Here is a 23,662-nt window from a genome sequence, read left to right as displayed (position 1 = left end):
CCAACTCTTAGCATGCTGAGATTTGGAGAACACTTGTTAAAGCAGCAAGGGCGCACTAACCCAGAAGGGACAGAAATGGCCCTGGGACTCTCCCCAGCTCCACGTACTTCTCCACACTTCTATACCAGATAGCAACAGGGAAAATTTTGACTCGTTTGCAGTTGTCTTTCTAGAATGTTCTCCCATTGTGTCTCTTCTGTGCTCATGGGCAGGCATCCATATCCCCCCTCCCCTGACACGACTCCCACCTACTGAACCTCTTCCTCAGTTATTACTCAAAGCTGGCTTAAGCAATCTGGAAGTGACTGGCCTCGCCTCTTCTGTCCTCCGTCTGTGGCCGCGTCTTTGCCCACTGGGACCTTTTTCACGGGGGATGACCAAGGAAACAGATTCACTCCAGCCAAACATGGGTCAAAGAAAAGGCAGGAACTCTGGGGGCGCCTGGGTGGCTCAGTCGTTAAGCGTCTGCCTTCAGCTCAGGTCATGATCCCAGGGTTCTGGGATCAAGCCCCGCGTCGGGCTCTCCGCTCAGCGGGAAGCCTGCTTCTCCCTCTTCCACTCCCCCTGCTTGTGTTCCCTCTCTCGCTGTGTCTCTCCCTGTCAAATAAATAAATAAATTCTTTAAAAAAAAAAAAAAGAAAAGAAAAGGCAGGAACTCTGAACTGAGAGCTTTGGCCTGAGGAACGGGCACAGATGTTTGGGCAGACCAACACTCACTCGAGCCCAGAATCACCTCCTCCTGGAAGCCCTCCTGCTTCCTCAGTGCCTACACAGTGCAGGCACCTCATGGATGGCTCTGAATGGGTGAATGAATGAGTGAATGAGTGGATATCTGTTGAGCACAGAGTCAGATGTTGCCATTGGCCGGATGTGTCCACACTGCAGTGGTTGGAACAGCCGTCACGGGGACAAGGGTGCTTCGAGCAGGGCTGGAGGGACCCATTCCTTGGCCACACACCAGCCCTCCCTCCCTGGCCAGGCCTGCCCCAGGAAATGCTCAAAGCTCCTGCCCAGCTGTGCCCACCCACCAGGGCCTGTGCTGTCAGACAGAAGCGGCTGCAGGGGCAGGGGGGTGGAGAGCACCCCCCACCTCACCAGCCCCCTGCATCCAGGCCCACACATGCGCGGTGGAGGTGGCCGAGGAGGAGAGGGCAGACTCACGATCCCGTTCTGCACGCTGAAGCCCAGCTGGTACTTGAGGTCCGGCCGCTTGATGAGGACCGTGGTGACCGGTGGACAGCTGACAATGTTGAGCTTCACCTGCGTCTGGTTCTTCAGACCCTGCAGGACGGGGCAGGCATCACAGGGAGCCTGGGATGCCACCTACGAGCACAAGCTCACAGGCCCAGACTGAGGGTGAGTCAGCTGGCAGGGCGGGGGCCCTGGGTGCTGGGGAACGGCTCCAGTGGGTCAGCCACCTCTCGGCCTCCACGTCCCTCCGTGCGACCCGTGTGCGGGTGGCTGGCTACCCCGGCTGGGTGGGTGCCGTCTGAGCCAGGTAAAACCACGCACAGCCAGAGGCCGGGCCCTGTGCACCACGGTGCATGACCAATGGGACAGCACCAGGGTCACCCTCAGAGGGTCATGGGAGGGGCCCTCCCCACACTGGATGCAGGAGGAGCACCTTCTGTTTGGAAGGACCACAGGGAAGCCTTCCTCAAAATAAAACATGTTAATGGCAGGGGTGGGGACGGGGAGCGAGGGGCTCAGTGAAAATCTGTAAGCAAGAAGACCTAGAGTCCACAGCGAGCCTGGGCCAACTGGAGCCAACAGCGACCTCAGGGCGACCTGTGACTGTCAGCGGGCGCCCCAGGCCACGGTTGTGAGGTGAGGTCCAGGCGGACCAAGCCTCTGGTACCGCGGGCTGAGGCCTTTGTCGTGTCTACCGTCCAGCTTCCCAGGCGGTCACCCGTCAGGCAGATGCTCTGCTGGGCTGACTCTGGCCCCGAGAATGCCCTTCATCTGTCAGACTGACAGGCGTGTCCTCCAGCACCAAGACCACAGCGGGGGAGGGGGGAACAAGCCACAGGGGGCTGGGGGCAGGATGCAGACAGAAGGCCCCGGGGCGGCCCCCAAGCAGGCAGAGCCCACTGTCCGGAGACCCTGGACAGAGCAAAGGCACAGTTGTGCTAGGCCTCTTAGAGCGGCCTCTCCGAGCTTTCTGCCCTGAGGCTCTTCTAGAGCTGGGGCAACCAGGCGTGAAGAACCCCCAGCAGGGACCGGCAGCTCAGCATCTCCCAAAGCTGCAAGCTCACAGGCCAGATGGTCAGAGCGGCCTCCCTGCTCTCAGACCCATGCAGGGGCCCACCCTCCCCGTGTGCCCAGGAAACGGGACTCTCGGTGCTAACCTGTGAAATTCCCATGCACACCGGGTCACCCTACATCTGGGGGTCCTCAGCCCTTGCCTGAGGTCCATGTCACTCAGAACTGGCATCAGTGAAACCAAACGTCCCCTTCTCATCCCCAAGGGCAGCCCGGGTCCTTCTCTGATTTCAGTGCTATGGTATGGTCTTGGGTCTCTCTGGACCTGTTTCCTCACGTGTCAAGGGGGAAAAGACAAGGCAGCGAGAATTAAACAAGGCAGGGGCCCCGCGTGCGCACCTTGATGATGCCCTGGCAGGTGGCGAGGGGCAGCCCCACCAGGCTGGTGCCGTTGATGGACATGATCTGGTCCCCGATGCTCAGCTTCCCCGAGCGGGCCGCCGGGCCGCCGTTCATCATATTCGCCAGGATCACCGTGGGCAGGATGGAGCCCCAGCCCGACTCCACCACCACCACGCCCAGGATCTCGCCCTTGTGCTTCTCCAGCTGCAGCTGTAAGGAAATGAGCAGTGAGAGGGGCCCGTGATGGGGGCCGGGGGCCTGCGCGCCTAGCCCCTGGCCTCGCCCAGCTCTGGCTCCCAAGCTGGAACCAGGACCACAGACTCCCTCCCGCCTGTGCCCAGCATGGACCCCTCCAGGCCCCAGCACAGCGGCTCCATCGTCCTAGCTCCCGCTGTTCTCACCTCCCACAAACCCATGGAAGCAAGAAGAATGTTAGACTCCAGGGCTCACATCTGCCCCCAGCTTTTGCTCTGACCTAGAAGAGTCCTACCTTCTATCCACCCAAGGGTCACTCTCTCAGAAAGCTGCCTGTCATTCATTCAGCAAGAAGCCAGGCATATTCATTCATTCATTCATTCATTCATTCAACAAGCAGTCTGATTACTCCTTCATTCACTTCTTTACAAGCAGTCAGGTATGGGTCGTCTGCAGGGTATCTGCTCCCGTGTCTTAGGAGGACATCCCTGCAGATCCCTGAGCAGCACACACTGGGCCGTGCTCAGGCCTCCACCTCTGGGAGCTTTGAAACTCCCCTGCGCCGCACACCCAAGTCCCCCGTTTGAAGACGCTTCTCAAATGCTTTGCGGAAACACCTCCTGGGTGCTGAGCCCCAGGAGATGATAACAGTGGCATTAAAAGGCACATTTTCAAGGTCATTAAGACTGATTGTAATCAGCTCCTTTGTTACAACACCACCTCATTTCACACCCAAGTGCTCAGCTCCGAAGGCAGGAGCAAATGTACATTCTGGGCAGCACGTCACTCTGCTGTGAGGATGGGGATCTGCGTGAGGGCCCTTCGAGGGCTCGCTCTCGTGTCCTCTCCCAGGCAGCTGCTCTGGGGCATCGCCGGGCGGCTCTGGTCTGCAGGGGCTCAGCGTGGGTGGCAAAGGCCACTGCAGCGTGGCATCCCGTGGCCCGCCCACGATGCACGTGGCTCACCTCCTTGCAGTTCTCGGAGTTGGAGAAGTGGATGAGGTCGTCGTTGTACATCTCCTGGGTGTTGATGATGTCGCTGTACTCTTTCTGGCTCAGGTCTTCGGGGTTGATGCCATTGGCGCGCAGGAACTCCTGGTAGGCCACGCTGAAGGCCTGGCCAATGGACTGTGCGATCAGCTGGGCCTGTGGGCAGGGAGAAGCCCACTCGTGACCAGCACAAAACCACAGGCGCGCCACGCAGTGCAGAGAGGAGGGGCCGTGGCCGGGCGGGGCGCAGGGTGCACACGTAAGTCTGCAATGGGCCCTTGCCCGGGCTTAAAGGAACAAGAGAGAAACTGTAGGCTCTCCTCTGGTGATAGCTGTCTTCCCGCCAACACCCCACAGCCGGCCGCCATGGGGTGAGCCTCTCTGCTGCTTTGTACCCAGCAGGGCCTGGTCCTGACTGCTCCCGCCAGAGCCGTTTCCATCCCCAACCATCCAGGACAAAGCACAGTTTCAAATAAAGTCTGGGAAAATTATGAATTGTTTGCTAAATAGCCTATTTTGTTGTTTTAATTGGTGACTACTCTATTTTCTTTCCACCCACCTTACTCCAAAAGTAGACTTGTTCTTGGAGGAGGGTCACAGAGACTCTTAGTTGTCTCCCCAACATTTATGTCTCCTTAGCAACAGAACCCAGTGTCAACCGGGGAGGCAGCATGTGTGTCCAGCTGTTTTTGTGGGGGGAGGGTGGCTGTTCCAGGCTGAGGCTGATGAGAAGCACAAGACCTGGAGACACCAGCACAGACCCTACAGAGCAAAGCACCTCTTTCCACTACAGGGAACCACTTGTGTGCACGTTACTGAATCTCCGACACTGCAGAGTCCTGGACATTGAAAAGTCACTGCCAGGCTTCGCCTGTCACCAGCCAGTGTGCAGACAGGGGACGGTTGAGGGGCAAGAGCTAAAGTCCCGAGCTCCCGGAAGGACGCCAAGCACTCTGGCAAGCATGTGGCCCTGGAGAGCAACAGGGCTCCCAGGGGCCTGGCCCCCAGCAGGGCTTCCTCCCCACCCAGCCCTGACTGCGGGAGCCCCAGGGCTGCTCTACCCCCTGCCGCCCCCTGCCTCCCAATAGCCATCAAAGGGGCCTTCTGCATGGGCGCCCCCTGCAAACCTCAGGAGCAGAAAATGGTAAAACCAAGGATTTGACCTAAATGCCTAAATCCCTTCCTTCCTCTACACACTGCATGCTTTAAGTGCTACAAATGAGTATGTCTCTGCACCAAAGCGGGCTGGGCTGGATGATAAAGGCAGAGCCGGAGCATGGAAGGCTTTCCCAAAATAGGTATGGAGTCTGATTGAACTGCCCTCCCACACTGGGCCCGGAAGAGTTTACAGGAAGGACAGGCCGATGTTCACTTGGCAGGAATAAGCCCTGCTCACTCCCAAAGACCAGCATTTTGGCATTTTGGCCACGCCACTTAGGGCGGATTGGCCAGAGCTGCAGTGCCCAGAGGCCACCGGGAGACACCCCGGCCTGGACACGTGTGGACTGGAGGGTGGGGAGCCCAAGGTGATGCACTGAGGAGCAGCAGAGCAGTAGCCAGGGCCCTGGCTAAAGCTGGGAGTCAGGCCTTGGGAAGAGGCCGGAAGAGGGAGGGGGCAGGGGATGGGACCCCAGGACCTGCCCTGCCCCACTGTGGTCCCAAAGCTTGCTGCCAGCTGTCCCCAGGTCGCCGGGTCTGTCCCCAGCTGACTGTGGTCCCCTGACAGGGAGGAGTTCTGAGAGCATCGCTCCCTTCACCCCTGCATGGATAGCCTGGCGGCACTGCCCGATGCCCTGGGACTCTGCCTGGGGTTCTGCCTGGGCGCCCCACCGCAACCCATAGGAGCTCCTGGGGACAGTGAGGCCATTCATGCTTGGGTTCCTTGGGGTGCAATCCAGGAGCCCTTGGCATCTCCCCCCCCAACTGCTGGTGACGGTCTCCCAAATCATTTCCCCATCCGCCCTGTGTCCCGGTGTCCCTTCCAGCTGCCCTGGGGGACACACACTGGCAGCCCTGCAGACAAGGGGGCTCCCCTGCCCCCCAGCTCACAGCCAGGGCTGTGGGTGTTCAGTGCTGTGAGGGCAGGAGCCCCGCGCAGGCAGTGGGGAGCGCAGGGGGCTCGGAGAGGGGCGGCCATTGGCAGCTTGGCCCTCAGAGGTGGCCTCCTGCAGGAGGTGAGGCGGGGGAAGGGCAGCTGCCATACCCCAGCACCGCTTTGCCTCAGCACTTTCGCCCGTGTGGCTCATCTACCCTGGCCTCAGCCCGGCTGTGCCTGAGCTCCATTTTATAGAGGGAAACTGAGTCTCAGAAAGAGCCACTGCTATCCTTAATGCCACCTTGCATTTTCTCCGGGTGTTCCGTCTGCTGTCACCAGACCCTTGGATCACTTACTTGTCCCCAGCAGCCCCCCCCCCAGACGGAGCCACCATCCAGGTCCTACGCTCTGGGCAGCTTCTGAGGGTCCACCCCTCCGTACCCCACCGGGTGAGTCCTTCCCTCACTCGTTCAAGGGCCATTCAGAGTCCCACTCACACCCACCTCCGCTGGCCCTCAGCCTTATCTCCCCCTGCATGGAGAACAGGGGGGCCACAGCAGCACCCCCAGACAGCAGCACCCCTGACTCTAGCCCTCAGCCCGCAGCCATCCACAGGGGCTGGTACCCTTTGCCACTGGCCTTACCCTGCCCATCACTCACAGCCATTCCCGAGGGCCCATCTCCCCCTACCAGGTCTCTAAGTCATCCTCATGCCCTGAGTCACGCAGAAGTGCCCATCCGGGTGCCCACGGAGATCTGGATCGTGGGGAAAAGAATGTGTGTGTGCACAGCACACACTCTCTTCTCCCATCAATACACCATCGTTTCGAAGCACTTCTAGATGACTTCAACTTCTTAGCAAGAGGATGACTACCTCCATCCCTCAGCCCTGCCTTCAAATATAAAAATCTGGGGGCCATTCCCTTCTGCTTCAGGTCCCTGCCCTGCAAGTCCATATGTGAACAAGAATGCCCCTTTCCAAGTATTCACGGAGAAGCGATGGTTTTTTCAAAATTCTACTTTGGCAACACCCGCAAGATCTGCCCGCCAGGGGGCAGCAGAGAGACCTGGCCCACTGTCCCCTTCGCTCACCACTCAGCCCCCTGCTCCCTTCTCTGGTCCCCTTCTCCCAATTCCAGGCTCAGAAAGATGCTCTCATCCCACTGAAGGAAAGAGTCAAAGGGATCATGGTCTCTCAGCAAGTCTGGAGTATTTAAATGCCAACATGAAAATGGCCATGAGCAAAAGGAGAGCTGTTCCTCGGGCACAGTTACCTCCTTGTGCACAAGCCTGGCGTGTGAAAATGTGCATCTTAACCACAGAAAAGTCAGGGAGTAATCTGTTCTAGGAGAAAAAGATTGTGTTAAAGGATTTCTTCAGATAGCGCCCCTGGCCTATTTAACTACGGTTCAATTTATGAACAGCCCTGAAGGACGTATTTCTTTCTTTCTTTCTTTTTTTTTTTTTAAAGATTTTATTTATTTATTTGAGACAGAGAGAAAGAGAGACAGAGAGCATGAGAGGGAGGAGGGTCAGAGGGAGAAGCAGACTCCCTGCCAAGCAGGGAGCCCGATGCGGGACTCAATCCTGGGACTCCAGGATCATGACCTGAGCCGAAGGCAGTCGCTTAACCAACTGATCCACCCAGGCGCCCGAAGGATGTATTTCATAAAGTGAAGTAAAACTATGTTCCCTATCTCTGCAAACTCGGGTGTTAGAAGAAAACCCCACTGATTCCACCGGAAACATATATGTTGGTGCACAGGATTTCTACCTGAGACATGGTTTCCAAAGAGCCTGGGATGCCGCCGGAGCCCTGGTGAAGTCGGGGCCGTTGGGAGGGGCGCGGCAGGCCTGCGCGGTTACTTACGTCCTCAGACTCAAACACGTGGCAGATCATCTTGTACTGCTTCTTCCCCTCTTGGGCCCCAGGGGTGGTCTCGATGCAGTCCTGAGAGGCCGACCGGGGCATGCGCCGCCTGGCCATCAGCACCACGATGTTCCCAATGTCCGCGATGTAGGAGATGGTGCGCAAGGCGTGGTCCATCATGGTCTCCTGTCAGGAGTGGGGGGGATCCAGGTTAGGAAACATTAGGGGGAACAAGCCATCAAAAAAACACTCAAGTCCGGGATTTCTTGGCCTTGACATTAATGATCTTCAGGGGGGGGGGGGGGGGTCTTTCTTTCTTGTGAGCGGCGGTTCCGTACACTGTAGGATGGTTAGCGGCATCCCTGGCCTCAAGCCAGTAGGTGTCAGTAGCCATCACCCCGTTCCCAGGTTGTGACCACCAAAAGTATTTCCAGCCTCTGCCAAATGTCCTCATGGGGAACAACATCACCCTGGTTGAGAATCACTGCTCTAGGGAACAGAGCGTTTGAGGGCAGTGATGCACAGTCAAGGTGAATCTACCTTCGCCCCACAGCACCCTCCCGCTGCTCTTGGAGGCACGACGTCAGGGGGAGCTCTTGGTTCCTGCTGGAGGAAGAGTGGGGAGGCTGTCAGCAGGTGAAGCCTGTCCCCACCCGATCAGAGGCAGTCTGTGGCTCTGAAGAAGGGTCCCTTCCCTGCAAGGCACGTGCCTTTCCCTAGCAGATGAGCAAGGCTCATCATTCCACAGGTGAGTTCTTCCCAGGGAGCCCAAGCAGTGCAGGCCCTGGTCAGGGGACACTGAGGCAGCTCCCCTGACTGACGGATGGGTCTCTGTGGCCTTTCAATTCCCTCGGCTCCTGGCAGGTCCATTACTCTTGATGGCTTTTGTCATCTGACAGAGCGTCGTGCGCATGACCCCTACCTAACAAGGCTGCACACAAAGACTCTGAGAAACTCATCAGTTGGTCTTTTATTGCCTTTGTGCTTTTTCCACAAGAGAAAAATTGGCTGCTTCTGCAACCTCGGAAGCCCCTTTTCTTCCTCACAGAATCCATTTTCATAGCAGATACTACCCCACGTCTGTCTCCCAGGAGCTGATTTGTTTCCTGGCCAAGGCTGGGGGGTGGTTTCAAAGCACAAGAGCCACTTTTCGGGAGGGGGGCCAGACGGGGAACCGTCGGGGATGGCTCTTCAGCATCTCCTGATTGCTGGCCACATGCCCTTGGCATAGCCACCTTCCTTGCAGACAAAGGTACAAGTATGAACTCTGGGCTTTATTTTAAAACACATTTACTAACAAAACCAAAAGACAACCGACAGAATGGGAGAAGATATTTGCAAATGACATATCAGATAAAGGGCTGGTATCCGAAATCTACAAAGAACTTACCAAACTCAACACCCAAAGAACAAAGAATCCAATCAAGAAATGGGCAGAAGACATGAACAGACATTTTTCCAAAGAAGACATCCAAATGGCCAACAGACACATGAAAAAGTGCTCAATATCGCTCGGCATCAGGGAAATCCAAATCAAAACCTCAATGAGACACCACCTCACACCAGTCAGAATGGATAAAATTAACAAGTCAGGAAACGACAGATGTTGGCGGGGATGCGGAGAAAGGGGAACCCTCCTACACGGTTGGTGGGAATGCAAGCTGGTGCAGCCACTCTGGAAAACAGTATGGAGGTTCCTCAAAAAGTTGAAAATAGAGCTACCCTATGATCCAGCAATTGCACTACTGGGTATTTACCCCAAAGATACAAATGTAGGGATCTGAAGGGGTACGTGCACCCTGATGTTTATAGCAGCAATGTCCACAGTAGCCAAACTGTGGAAAGAGCCAAGATGCCCATCGACAGAAGAATGGATAAAGAAGAAGTGGTATATATATATACAATGGAATATTATGCAGCCATCAAAAGGAGATCTTGCCATTTGCAACGACTTGGATGGAACTGGAGGGTATCATGCTGAGTGAAATAAGTCAATCAGAGAAAGACATGTATCATATGACCTCACTGATATGAGGAATTCTTAATCTCAGGAAACAAACTGAGGGTTGCTGGAGTGGGGGGTGGGGTGGGAGGGATGGGGTGACTGGGTGATAGACACTGGGGAGGGTATGTGCTCTGGTAAGCACTGTGAATTATGCAAGACTGTTGAATCTCAGATCTGTACCTCTGAAACAAATAATGCAATATATGTTAAGAAAAAAAAAAAGAAGAGGATAGCAGGAGGGGAAGAATGAAGGGGGGGAAATCGGAGGGGGAGACGAACCATGAGAGACGATGGACTCTGAAAAACAAACTGAGGGTTCTAGAGGGAAGGGGGGTGGGCGGATGGGTTAGCCTGGTGATGGGTATTGAGGAGGGCACGTTCTGCATGGAGCACTGGGTGTTATGCACAAACAATGAATCATGGAACACTACATCAAAAACTAATGATGTAATGTATGGTGATCAACATAACAATAAAAAATTAAAAATAAATAAATAAAACACATTTACTGTTTAGCTCTGTTTGTTGCAAGGGCCCAGGAACAAGGAGACCCCTGCGACGGTGAACACGGCCAGCACCCAGGTCTTTGTTTCTGTAATATTGTTCCCCACGAAAAGGAACTGTGTGTAGCTCCTCGAAGAAACGGCTGATTCCAGGTCTGGGGCAGGGAAAGCGTAAGGGGAGCTCGGAATGCCTCACCACCTCGGAAAGCAAGGACGTGATCAGCGACTAAAGGGAAGATGTCAAAGCCACACAGGACTCAGTTTAAAGGTCTCTGGCTGAATTGGGGATCACCAGAGCGCCAAAAAGAATAATGAGGATAATAATTAAAACACAAGTTAAAAAAATTCATCGGTCCACAGTGAAGAGAGAGAGAAAGAAACAAGAAGTCTTCTGCACGGGGCAAGGTCTGATAATAAAAGTGGAGAGCATGAGATAATTAGGAAATGCACCATTTTTTTATTTCCGGTGTTGGAACCAACTCAAGCAAGATGATCACTGGGTGCCAAAACCTGCAGGCAAAATGGGTATTGGGGAATAGGGTCCCCACACATCCGGAGTGTCAGCACACAGATTACTTGCTGATGACAAAGAAGCAAAGGGGTCGTTACTCCAGCATCTGGCCGTCCTCCGTCCTCCAACGGGCCCAGGAATGGAGGTCTGACCCCAGGGACAGTGGGGCCTCCCTCTCCCTCAGCAAACCTCAAGGACACAGCACTGCCTGAGGCCTTCCCGACCCCTCCCTCCCTCTGGCCCATGCCCCTGGCCTCCTCCCTCCTTCTCCTCGGCTCACTTGTTCCTCACAGATCTGTCTTCTCCACCAACAGCAGTGATGAAAGCCCAGGAAAAATGAGTAGAACCTGACCACAGCACAGGGTTCACAGGTAGAAAATCTTAAGACAGCCCCACCCCTGCTGGAAGACCACCCACTCAGAGGGCCGAGGGCTCACACGGCATCTCCACCCTCCCACTCGATTCCCCAGGCCTGGCATGCACAGGTTTCAGGAAGGCCCTTCTAGAATCCTGATGGTGAGCACACAGCTTCCGACTCCCCGCTCCTTCCCCTTCATTTTGCCTACTTAATCCCAGCTGCGGCAAACCTACACCGCGGGCTTTTCTCTTCCCAGCCTGGTGCTCCTCGGCCCCCTGCAGCTCACTCGAGATTCTACAACCACAACTCATTCAAGACCGGGGGTCCGGAGCAACTGTCCTGGGGGCAGCCCTTCAGCTCATTCCCAGAGGGAAAGTTCTCCCGCAGCCAGACTTCGTTCTCCTCTAGTCCCTGAGGTGGGAAGTTAGGGGCTTAAGTACATGATTTTAAACAGCGGTCTTTAAAACGCTTACCTGTGTGTCCGCATTTAACACCTTGATCCTCTGGGTGGAGATGAAGAGATCCACTTCGGTCAGAGTCTGGGCATCCCCCTCCGAATTCTAAGAAAGGACAGTGGATACTGTTACAAATAAAAAAAAAAAAAAAAAAAAAAAAAAAAAAAAAAACTAACTTGAACAAAGGCCTGACAATTTTACTAATGACCCTGAGCGCCCCTGGAGGGAAATGCTACTCCAGCTTGCAGCAGCCATGGGAAATCTAAATTGCATGCCGCCTTCCAGCACAATCCTTAGCGAAGTGAGTTCTAAAGGCAGTTAGCACAGGGCGTGAAGAAGGAGGGAGGAGACAGCTTCCGGAAGCCTGAGCATGGAGGGGGGCCAGACGCCTGGGGTCTTGGGTCCCAGCATCCAAAGCGCAGCCCCTCCACTCCCTAAAAAGTAGGCCTGCCTGCCAACCCTTATCAAACTCGGCAAAGGCACAGGATCTGTGTACTCGGGCTACATACGTTTCCGGGATTTGGGATTCCAAATATCCCCAGGAAATGGGGAAGGAATTTTCAAAGACGATGGATTAGAGCGTCAGCATCTTCTTCTGATTTAAATAGTCCTAGTTATGTCAACCCCCGAGCAGGCTTAATGCTGATCTTCCAAAAACCCTAAGGGAAGCAAGACCCCAACAGGACTCAGTGCTGCCCTCCCAGCAACATGGGAAAAACCAGAAGAAGCTGTCACACAAACGCCCCTGTTTTGTCAGCTCCTGGAGTGTGTTCATCCCATGGCCATTACTTATGTGTCCACGGAATGTTCTAGAAGCTGAGTGAACTATATATTCAGGGTCTGCTCTAAACCAAGACAGATTTTCATTGCTTTTTACAACCATGGGAATCCTAATTACTACTGCACAGTGGAAATGAGATACAAACTCTTCCGGTTTACCCACTGAGGTAAGAAATTCTTTATGGTCACTGGGGGCCCACAATGGCATATCTTCCACTTCAAAAGAGCAGAAACTGTGATTTAATTCCTCACTAAAAAATCCGAAATCTAAAACCCCCTGCTGACAATTCCTCAAGAAATCAGAGTCGCAGAGAGGCCCTGTATAATATTGATAAATTTGTATTGCAGCTCAGTTTTCAAGAGAAAAGGTCTTTGGGGCTTCCAGCCCACCATGAGGTGATACTGTTTTTAACTGCTTTTAAAAGAGAAGAGAGTTCAAAATTACCCAGTTGAAAACAGTCTGCAGGAATGTAGAGGAACTACTTTTTCTCTATTTGAAAAACCGGATTATAGTGTATGCCCACAAGCTTTTAAACGTTACATATTACAGGATTGTTCCTCAAAATCCTCTTGCTTGAGAAAGTAGGTTGGGCCAGAAGCAAAAAAAAAAAAAAAAGAAAGTAAGTTGCAGGTGGACTTGGTTTTCGTGACAGTTTCTGGAGGAAACTCGAGTCCTGTGCACTTAATGAGAGAAGAGTGACAAACGTGAAGCTGAGCGGGCTCAAACTGGGGGTGAACAGATGAAGCCAAAACCTGATCGGCAACAGGGAACAGCAAAGCTTGCCCCGTGATACGCTCTGCTGGAGGAAAGGGGGAGTGTCAATAGCAGGAATCCAACAGAGGGCCACCAGGCAAGAGGGTGGGCATGTCTGCGGATGGGGGGGCCATGACCCCATAGTCACCAGCAGGTTAGCTGTGCGGGGGACACTGCTTCCTCCTGGTCCCAGACTCGTGAAGCACCCTCCTCTCAGCACTTGCCTGGCCAGATGTGAGCAGACCAGAAAAGGGGCCCTCAGCAACGATCCCGAACATCTCCTTGCCTGCAGGGAAGAACAGCTCTCCAGGTTTACAGCAGGCTGCAGAGGCTTGCTCCGAGCTGGATGCACCCGCTCCAGGCCCCTCTGGGGTCCCCGGATAGCAGACCGAGGACCGGGCTGCGGCGTACAACAGAGCCCCGCTCCAGCTGCCTGGTGCTTGGGCAGCCTAGGGGTGCCCTGGGCAAACTGCAGGCTAGGCGCCCCTCTCCCTTGGGGGGAAGCCTACCCCAACTACAGCTCTGCAAAGCCAGGCCCATCTACGCTGCCTGGAGGCACCGAGCAGAACGCTCGCTGGGCAGAGGGAGATGGGTGAGTTCCTTCCTCTCCTACAGCGCAAGGAATCCAAGGAGACACCACTGGGCAAAGAGCAAATATCACAGGGACAGAAGTCTCACCACAGGAGGAAGGGAGCGCCCAGACAGGCTCCTGTGGCCACGCAGACAGAAAATGGTTTTCTAGGTGGGGAATGGAGGACTAAATCTCTTGCCGTTTAAGCAACAAGCCTGCACCAAATCAGTGCCTTCTGACCCCGAGCATTTGAGATTTCCTGTATTGGGAGGACCCAGCATTTACTAAATGACCAGGTTTACAAACAAATGACTGGAAGTCAACTTGATTTTTTTTAATGTTGGCTCATGCTGCAGAAACTTTCCCCTACCCTTTTTTTTTTTTTAAAGTATGCTCCACACTGGGCGTGGAGCCCAATGCAGGGCCTCAACTCACGAGCCTGAGAGCAAGACTTGAGCTGAGATCAAGAATCAGATGCTTGGGGCGCCTGGGTGGCTCAGTCGTTAAGGGTCTGCCTTCGGCTCAGGTCATGATCCCAGGATCCTGGGATCGAGCCCCACATCTGGCTACCTGCTCAGCGAGAAGCCTGCTTCTCCCTCTCCCACTCCCACTCCCCCTGCTTGTGTTCCCTCTCTCACTGTCTCTTTCTCTGGCAAAAAATAAATAAAAAAATCTTTAAAAAAAAAAAAAAAAGAGTCAGATGCTTAACCGACTGAGCCACCCAGACGCCCTGCAGCAACTCTTTCCAGTGGGGAACGCATCTCCTGGGCAAATTGACTTTCTCACCATCATCCTGATTTAGTAAACTAAGCTTAATGAGTCTTTAAATATCAGAACAGTTTAATTAATTTTGTACAGGAGGCCTAAGTGCTAAATGTGTCACATGATCATATCAAATGTCACCCGTAAAAACGTCTGTGTGAAAGAGTGATATCGCGGCATTAACCACGTTCTAGCACAGGAGGCACTAAACAAGAAATTTATAAAAAGGGCAATGATGAGATTCTTCTGTAAGTGGGTGGTTAAAAATTTAAAAACTTGTCTGTGGTTTTGTTCAGAAGTCTATCTACCAAGGGAAGAGGAAAAAGCTGTTTGCCACATGATGTATGTTCCTACAAACGGGACCGCCCCCCCCCCAAACTGCACAGGACGAGGCCCAGAAACCCAGGCAAACCCCTCAGCCCTACACACCGCTTTTTTCTTGATTTTAGCAGCCTTTTGCATCCTCTGAGCAGCATGTAAGAGAAAAGAAAAACGGATAAAGGAAGAACGAAAGGAAGAGAAGGAAGGGCGGCCAAGTTATTTTGGTCTTGTGTCAACACCCTGAGACTCTGACCTTGTGCTCAGGGGAAGCCCCCCTGCAGGGGCAGGATGGGTGGGTGGCTGCCATGTCAGCGAGCACACACACTGACCACAAGAAGCACCCCCACGCGTCCCTCGAGCGCTGGGAATCACCAACCACCCCCCAGATCTGCGAGGACGAGACTGGGGACGGACGGACGGAGCGATGCCACTGGTCTGCAGAGGAGAGCCGGGCTTTCAGGCAGAGGAGCAGGACTGGGTGTGGGGCAGGAGGGCCCTGGGCTCTGCGCTTCTCTTCTCCTGGCCGCCATGGGCTCGTGCCCCAGGCCCCTGTGCCTCCATAAAGGAGGTCAGTGCACAATGAGGACAGAGGAGGGGCCTGACGTGGTTTCTCAGCCCCAGGGGCTGGCAGCATCCAAGGACCCCCTCCTGACCAGAGGGGGCACCTCCGCGGACCACCCTGCCCTTCTCCCTGGACCCCATTAGCTTTGCGGACTTGGCCTCATCCTCCCCCTGCCCGGCTGCACCCACTGTTCACAACCAGGCGATTCCGTGTGTACCCAGCGCAGCAAGCACGTCATAGTGTTTCTTGAGGTCATGAATTTAATTGACACATGGGATTTGTTTCCCATTCTGTAAGCACTTTGGTGTCAAAGACACACATACCATCAAAATGGGACTTGAGGCTCCATCCCAACATGTTTTATGAGTGGAATGCTGTGGACCAATTGCCTTTAAAAATCATACTCCCAGTGGCCGGGTGGTGGTTCCTCGTGAACGAGCCAACTGCCCCTGCCCCCGACCCCAGCATTCTTCCAGACAGGCCAAAGTCGCCCTTGGCCTCGCCAGGCGCCTCAGGCCTTCCTGCTCTCCGTGCTGAGGGCTGTGGGGTCACCCACCCCCACTTCAGTGCCCCCTCCCCCAAAGTGAACCAGGGCTCTGCTACGCCTACCAGTACCTTGACCCGGCTGACAGCCTCCTGCGCCTGCATCATTCTGATGTTTTTGGAAGGGTTACGTTCTGAGAGCAGCTGGGTGGACCCCAGGTAGTTGGCAGCAAAGATGATCCCATCAATGAGGTCTTCTGGTTCACAGGGCCCTGGAACTGATGAGGGCACAGTTAGCATCCTCCCAGAGGACAAAGCAACAAGGCCGCGGGGACAGGGGACAAAGGCGAAGGGCCGACCCATCGCCCATCTGCAGCCTGCAGAGGGAGGCCAGTCTCCTTCCCTCATCCCGCACGGTGTGCGGTGCGAGGAACTATGCAAAATCAACACCCAGGCCAGAAAAGTCCACGTGCATGGCTCAGGAGGACAGTTCCAGGGCCTCGGGCAGTTGTCACTCAGGGCACTCAGCCTCTAAGGTGAAAACCACATGCTGCAATCCCAGAGACGCGCTTTCCCAAACCGTACAGCATTTCCGTGCCTGCCCCAGAGCCCTCTGGGACTCAGGGCAGGGAGCAGAAACTGCCCACTACCCTCTAGCTCTTCTGGGGCCTTCTCTTCCATTTCTGCACTGTAGGGCTCTGGTCCTGTCACATGCCCGCCTGGGTGGGTCCCCACATTCCACACACATCCCATACACCCTCATCCCATACACCCTCATCCCATACACCACTGGGTAACATGGTCCTTGCTTCCCCCGCTGCCTCTAGACCACTGCTGTCAGTGGAACTTTTTGCCACGATGTAGAATGTTCTAGCTTGGTGCGGTTTAATACGGGAACCACTAGCCATGTGCGGCTTTGGAGTACTTGAACTGGGCCTACTGCAAGAGGAAATTTTTAAAATTTTATGCAATCTAATTAATTTACATAGAAATAGCCACATGTGGTTAGTGGCTCCTGTCCTGGACAGGCAGCTGTAGGTAAGGTCAGCAAACCCTTTCCTCGAGGAGCTAGATGGAAAATATCTTAGGCTTTGCGGTCTGTGTGCAACCAGTCACCTCTGCATCGAGGACAAAAGCAGGCCCAGGCCATCTGTCTATGAGCAGGCATGGCTGTGCTCCAGGAAAACCTCATGCACGGACCCGGGTGGCTGGGAGAATTTGGCCCTGGGTCCACAGTCTAACCTATAGACCATCGCTCGGCCTTCCTTTCCGTGTCACTGCCTTCTTCTCTCTCCCTGCCCACCCCTCGGCCAGACCCTTCCTTCTGAGGGACCTTGGCTCTGGCTCTCAGGCTCCCCCTCACTCCAGGGTCCACAGGGCTGGCTGTCCTGTGGCTCCCCGGTCCCCATGACCAGCAGTCCCCTCTGCCCCTCCCCCCCACCTAGCTGTTCCGTGTTCTCCCCTCTGACCCACTCTGCTGCTAAAGGCATCAACCTGCCTAGTCTGGATGCCGCTCTCCACCAGTCCCATAACATCTGCCCAACACCCTCGACTCCCCGCCCCACCTGTCGGCCCCAGGGCCTCGGCACAACTCCAACCACCTGTTACCTGCAGGCCTGCAGCTGGAAAGAGCCAGAGCCGCCCAACAAGGCAGACTGGTTCCATTCCAAATTCAAGGACCAAAATGCCCTCAAAACTTGCTGGTGACCTCGAAAGATGCCCCTGAGAAGTGCCCCCTCTCCCTCTGGGCAAGCACCATTTCATACCTTCCCCCATCTCCTCAAACCTCCAGCTGCCCCTCACTTGGCTGTACTCGACAGAGCATCACCTCCGCTCCCCGTGTGGCAGGTCCCCGCTGGGGATGGAGGGTCACCTGCGACCCCATCCCTCTCTGAACCAAGTCCTACATCAGCTGGGTCTTCCTACAGCTCTTAAATATCCTCCCGTGTCCCCAGGCGGGTTCAAAAGCCCCCCTCCCCACATCCCCGCCTCCCGTGGACCCCCTCCCTCCTCCCTCTGGAGGACAAATGTCTAGAAAGAACTGCCTGTTTGGCTTGCACCCCTTCCTCAGCATGTCCCCACCTGGCCGCTGCCTTCCCGCTCCAACACCACCGAAGCGAACGCTACGCGCGACCTCCGTACCCTCACGTCAGGGGGCCTGTGGTCATCATCTCCTCCTCCCTTTCTGGCTGTTCCTTCTCAGCTCCCTGCAGGCTCATCCTCCTCCATGAGGCCATGGAATGCGGGCATTCTGTGGACTCGGTGCTGGCAAAGGACACCGTGGCTCTCTGAACCCCAACCCCACATACTCAACAGCCTACTTGCTGGCTCCCTGGGATGGCCCCCTCTCGATGTGCCCAAAGCAAAGCTCCATCCAGGCACTGAGCCCAGTTCCTCATCTCAGACCCCACCCCCATCCCAACTACACAGGCTTTCACCCCCGTATCCAGCCCATCCCCGAGGGCTGTCCCTCCGATTTGCCACCAAACCTATCCCAAGTGTGTCTCTGTCCAGTTCTGCCACCACCACCGCCTCCTTCCATCCTGGACCCAAGGATGGCATTCGCCTAGCCCGTGTGAACTGCAATGGACTGTCTGGGTCCCTCCAAAATCCCTGCGGAAGCCCTAACCCCCCATGGGATGGTATTAGAAGTATGACCTCTGGGAGGTGAGCTGGGAGGTCAGGGGGTAGAGCCCTCAGGAATGGGGTCTGTGCCCTCATAAAAGGGACCCCGGAGAGCACCCTTGCCTGCTTTCTGTCACATGTGGACACAGAGATGGCGGCCGTCTGTCACCCAGAAGGGGGCTCGCACCAGAACTCGACCACGTGGGTACCCTGATCTGGGGCTTCCATCCTCCGCTGTTTATACACCCCACAGCCTCTGGTGCTTTGTTAGAGCAACAAGACAAAGACCTGAACCTTCTACCCACAGACCACTCCCCATGCTGCCATGAGAGGGTCCTTCTAGAAATCTGATCTTTTTGCCTCCCCTGCTCTAAACAGCATGGGGCCTCTCATTCTTTCAGGAGAGAGGCAGGAGTCCCCGAGCCCCCAAACACAGTGTTCCTGTTCAGAGGTACGCACGTGTGAGGGGACAAGGGCAGTTTTGCTGGGCTCTGTCATCCCGTCATCAGCAGACCCCCAGGGATTGGGGCCCCAGCTCCGGCCCGCATGCCCACCCGAGGCTGCTCGGGCACTGGGGGCTCAGTGAGGGGCCCACCGTGAGCAGACTGTCACCCCAAGAAGTGAACATGCAGCTTCCCTGACACTGGCCGCCCCTGGATCCGGGGCAGGTTTTCTAAATTACTCTCTGAAACTTTAGTTCTCTTCAAACTCTCTTCAAATGGCCCAAGGTGAGATGCCTGGGAGGGGGCCTGTGCATTAGGCTTTCACAGGAACAAGCCTCAGCTCTGCGTGCTTTCCACTAAAGCTCTGAAATTGGTCATAGCGTGTGTCCCATTAGCCTCAGCTGTCTGCCTGAAGACCCCTCCCCAGGGGCTCACATGTCAGACTTGCACCTGGGGTCTACTCCCATCTCTTTCACGCCAGCACCACGGCTCCTACACTAAAGCCAATTTTATAAAGTGCTTCAGAACAAGATAAGTATTCTGAGGTTTGAAAGGAATCCGTTAGTAGTAACGGGCCCCGGCAGGTCCCAACTTAGGAATGCCCCAGGTCGTGCCCCACAGAAGGTGTGGGGTCCTCCCATCGTGACACCACTGCCCTGGGGAAACCCCTCTTTCTCCCCACTGACCCTGACAGCCTCCCCAGCAGCACCCATGGGATGTACCCCTTCCTCCTGGGTGCTCAGGTGGTTTGCTCCAGGGATCTTGGATGACACTTCTGGAAGCCTCTCCCAAACCTTCAGGGAAGCAAGCCCAAGGCCCCATCCCTCAACCCCCCAGCCCTGTCCGAGAAGCCACTGATGCCTCAGGGCCTCCCTGGCCCTCCCCCATAGATGGACACCCCCATGACTTCCAAGTCTGCTGGCAAAGCCTTTCCCCAAGTCTGAAGCCCCTCACTCAGCCCCAACTCTGTCATCTGTGTCTGGAAGAAAGAAGCATCTTCTGCTCCAGAACTAAGTGAAGGGGTCCTTTCAAGAGCCTTGGGTTGGGGAGGAGAGACATGAGAAAGTAGGGCCTAGGTCTGGAGGGGGAGAGCTGCCCCTCTGCGTGGTCTCCCCACCACAACCATTTCTCTGCGAAAGCTCTTCCCACCCGGCCGACATTGCTGGATCTGGAGGAGGTTGCCTGGGACAGCAGAGGGATGGTGGTCAAAGGGCTCCACAGCCTCGGGGCTCAGTGAAGGCCAAGAGAGGGGATGGGTACAGGCGGCCTTGAGAAGGGGGCATGAGGGCCTTGGTGGGAGGTAAACTTTGGGCTTGAGGGCTGGTGGTGGGAGGGATTGGGGGTGGAGGTTGGGGGCTGGGGCCAGGTGGGCTGGAGGGCCCAGGGGTACCCTAGCTTCTGGCAGGTTTATAAGCTCACCCTTCCAGTGTTTAAAAGACACCCCAGAAAAGCACAATGACTCCAATGCATGTTCAGATCAAGCGGTCCTCATCTCATTGTCCCCGCCACCTTCCCCAAAGGTCCGAGCAAGCGGCCATGTGGGATAATGGGACCTTCTCTTGTAGCCTGGCCTACCCAGCCTCCCAGACCACTCAGTCTGGCCTCCAGTCGGCGCTGGCTCTGGTGGGACCCGCAGGTACCGGGGTGGGGGGACCTCAGTGCCGTAGACTCTGAGGGCTCCTCCCAGAGCCTCTCACCTCACTGAGTCCATCACGGGTCCACAAGCCCTCACCCCCCCCCACCCACGTACACGCATGCTCAAGCACACACACCCATGTAGGTACACATGAGTGTCCGCAGAGCTTCTCACACAGGGGCAGTGGTCGTGGCCCCGACCCCACAGAGACACACCTCCGAACTGGGCCTGTGCCCCCACTGGGGATTCGAGACGGAGTGCCCACCATGGCACCAGGGCCTGCAGATACAATGAGGTGCTTTCCACGGGCAGGCACTTCACATTATCACGGGAATAAAGCCCCTCTATTACCACAAGCCCAAACAAGAGAAAGAGGAGTTCCAAAGCCCATGCTGAGACCCCAGAGGAAGGTCATCCTGGCAGCAGGGGGCCCGGCACCACGCACCCCAGGAGTGTGGCCCTGCTCTGTGACCAGCTTCTGCACCCTCATGGGGGGGGAGCGACGGGGAGCCCACCGCTGCAGGCAAGCCTCTCAGAGGACCGAAGACAAGAAGTGCCAACCAGGAGAGGGGCCCCACTTCAGAGCCTGCAACTCCCCAGGCCTCTGACCCCGGGACCGCTCACCCCAGGGCCCACACAGGATGCAGTGAGGGCAGGGACAGAGTTTAGCAGCAGACCAGGCACGGAGAAGGGCTCAGCAAGCCATTTACTACTGTCACGAGTATTTTAATATTGCAACAAGCATTTGGGGTATCTGTGAGGGGCGGAGGGGGGAACGGACTGTCCCTCTCAATTCTGCAGAAAGGGAAGGCACCTGCCCCTCCCCCTTCCACCCGTAAACATTGAGGGACAGTCGGTGGGGGCTGGGACAGGCCTGGGACTAAGGCAAGGAGGTGCCCTCTCTCAGAGAGTTGGGTAAACAAAGCCAACAAGGTCTTTTCAGACAATGAGAACTAAGAGGCAGGAAGCAAACCTGGTGTGAGGGGGGACAGGGACGCATTCGGATCTGATGAGGAAAGGGAAGGCCGCTCTCAGAAGCCAAGGTGAGCACAGACCCAAATAATGCAAAAGGAGATACCTGAAAAGGAGTATTTTTTGGGACCCTCTCAGGGTCCCGAATGTCTGAAGGGAGGTGGGGACAGCCCTCCAGGGTCCCACAAAGCCTGCCCAGGGATCCAGGGACACGGCCAGAGTCTGAGCTCTTCCACCTGCCCTGCTCGAAAAGGCTTTGTGCGCTTGGGATAGTCATCTCTCTCTCTCTTTTTGGGTGGTGGCTCAATTTACTTACCAGCGAAATGGGGTGAAGGGGAACTCCTGATTTCTATCTCCATAGGGTTTTCGCAAAGCTAAGATTAATAGGATGAGCTTCATAAATGCTAAAAGCATATAAAGTACAGAATTGGGAGCAACAGTCCGTTCCCCCCTCTGCCCCTCACGGATACCCCAAATGCTTGTTGCAATATTAAAATACTCATGAGTATTTTAGAGAGAGGGCACCTCCTTGCCTTAGTCCCAGTCCTGTCCCAGCCCGGTCCGAGGCCAGTGAGTGAGCTCACATGGCCTGTGGGCACGTGGCGTGACAGCTCACTGAGGCTCAGATGACAAAGGGACGCCATGGTCATGCTGATATTAAGGGACAAAGCAGGGGCCAGACCCAAAGGCAGCCACATCCTGGATGGCGGCCTCCACCATCACCGATGTGGGGACTCCCCCCCCACTGCAGGCACAAACTAGTGCAAACCTCTTCCAAACCCAGTACCCCGTGGGGCAGTAGGAGGTAGCAGGTCATTTAAAACACCTGAAGCTGAAGTCAGGGAAGGAGGGACAGAAGAAGATCCCAAGCAGCTCCTCTGTGTCTGGAATCGTGTTCAGAGCCCAAGGAGCCTGCAGAGGCCCCAATCCCATTGGAGAAATTCTGCCTCAGTGGACCCGGAGTGGCTTCTGGGAATCTGCATCACACACGCACCCCAGTCACCTGAAGAGCACCCCTCTGGACAAACCTGATCTCCAGCACACAAGCACTCCCCCACTCCCCTGTCATCTCAGGAGCAAAGCTCGCTGAGAGGCCAGGCCAGTGCCTGTTTTCTCAGGCGGAGCTGGCTCTTTACAAAGCCCCATGTCCCAGGGGCAAGACTCCTGGCTGCTCCTTCCATCTCAGGCACTTGTCCTCGCTCTGGAGAGGTCAACCCCCTCCAGCTGGCCAGGGCTGACGGCACCAAGGGAGGGAAGTAGGGGATGGGAGGGGGATGGCTGCAGAATGGGGAGGGGCGTGGAGGGAGGATCCCCTCCCTGCCCATCCATCAGCAGCCCAGGTGTGCACGGCGGGCCCCCTGGCACCTGTCACCGCTAGGGGAAGGCAGGTGGCACCCTGCCCCTCAGGGCTTCTGACTGCAGTGTGTCCATTTTCACTATCTTCAGCCATCTTCTCCTCAGGCCTCATTCTCTCCAGTGAGTGTGGTTCCAAGTGCCTGTGATTTGCTGACTGTCACCCCACAGCAGGGCCCCAGCCGCCCGTCCTCCCTGCAGTGACCATTCCTGACCGGTAGATGGTGCCGCTGTGTTCTGCAGGAAAGTCCGAGTGGTCCGAGTGGTCCCAGCCGCCCTGGGTAACGCTCGCCCACACCGCCCACACCCTCAGCCAGCACCCACGGCCTGGGCGCCGGCCAAGGGTCCTCACACCCTAACTGTGGGGTAGGAGTCGAACGGCAGTCCGTGGAACCCGTCCCTGGGGGTGGGAGGTTAGGCCTTGCCTTTTGAATGGATTCCTACCCTCTGAGGCCACTGTCCTTTGCCTTTCTCCTTGCCACTTCCCAGGGTGACCTTGGGCAGCTCGCCAGACCTTTCTGAAATGCATATCCTGTTTCAATCTATGTCCCTGAGTAGATATGTTAAAAGCTGGCCCCAACTCCCCCCTCCCCCGGAGTGAGTCCCACCAGATCTGGGGGCACAGACTCCTGTGTGTGAGGGGCACCCCATCCCGGGCAGTGGGGCCCACCACCAGCACCCATGGATGCCTGCTCCCTGGGAAGAGGCCAGTGGAAGATTCGGTCTTTGTTACAACTCCAAAAGATGCCCACCTCGGCCGCCCATCTCTGCCAGAGGTTCTTGTCATTCCCGCCTTGTTCTTTTTCTCAAAAAGGAAACAATACAAAACAAAAACGGTACCTCCAGCATCCTGCCTGCCTGTCAGACCCACTCCC

The 23,662-nt window shown here is 55.7% G+C and overlaps 1 protein-coding gene across 1 annotated transcript in view; it reads right to left on the bottom strand.

Annotated features, from left to right (window-relative positions):
- The window catches only part of APBA2 (amyloid beta precursor protein binding family A member 2), a 75,382-nt gene that overhangs the window by 9,507 nt on the left and 42,213 nt on the right, over positions 1-23,662 (bottom strand). The window contains exons 4-9 of the mRNA XM_035023972.1: positions 15,891-16,036; positions 11,544-11,630; positions 7,694-7,879; positions 3,765-3,944; positions 2,602-2,814; positions 1,162-1,281 (exon numbers count right to left, since the gene is read on the bottom strand). Of these exons, the coding sequence (XP_034879863.1) occupies positions 1,162-1,281; positions 2,602-2,814; positions 3,765-3,944; positions 7,694-7,879; positions 11,544-11,630; positions 15,891-16,036 (932 nt within the window). The remainder of the gene's footprint in view (positions 1-1,161; positions 1,282-2,601; positions 2,815-3,764; positions 3,945-7,693; positions 7,880-11,543; positions 11,631-15,890; positions 16,037-23,662) is intronic.

The sequence above is a fragment of the Mirounga leonina genome, unplaced genomic scaffold (genome assembly GCF_011800145.1).
Source record: "Mirounga leonina isolate KUSES-001 unplaced genomic scaffold, KU_Mleo_1.0 Mir_178, whole genome shotgun sequence".
Classification (NCBI taxonomy): Eukaryota; Metazoa; Chordata; class Mammalia; order Carnivora; family Phocidae; genus Mirounga; species Mirounga leonina.
Note: the sequence above shows the minus strand (reverse complement) of the source record. Positions and strands in the feature narration are given on the sequence as shown.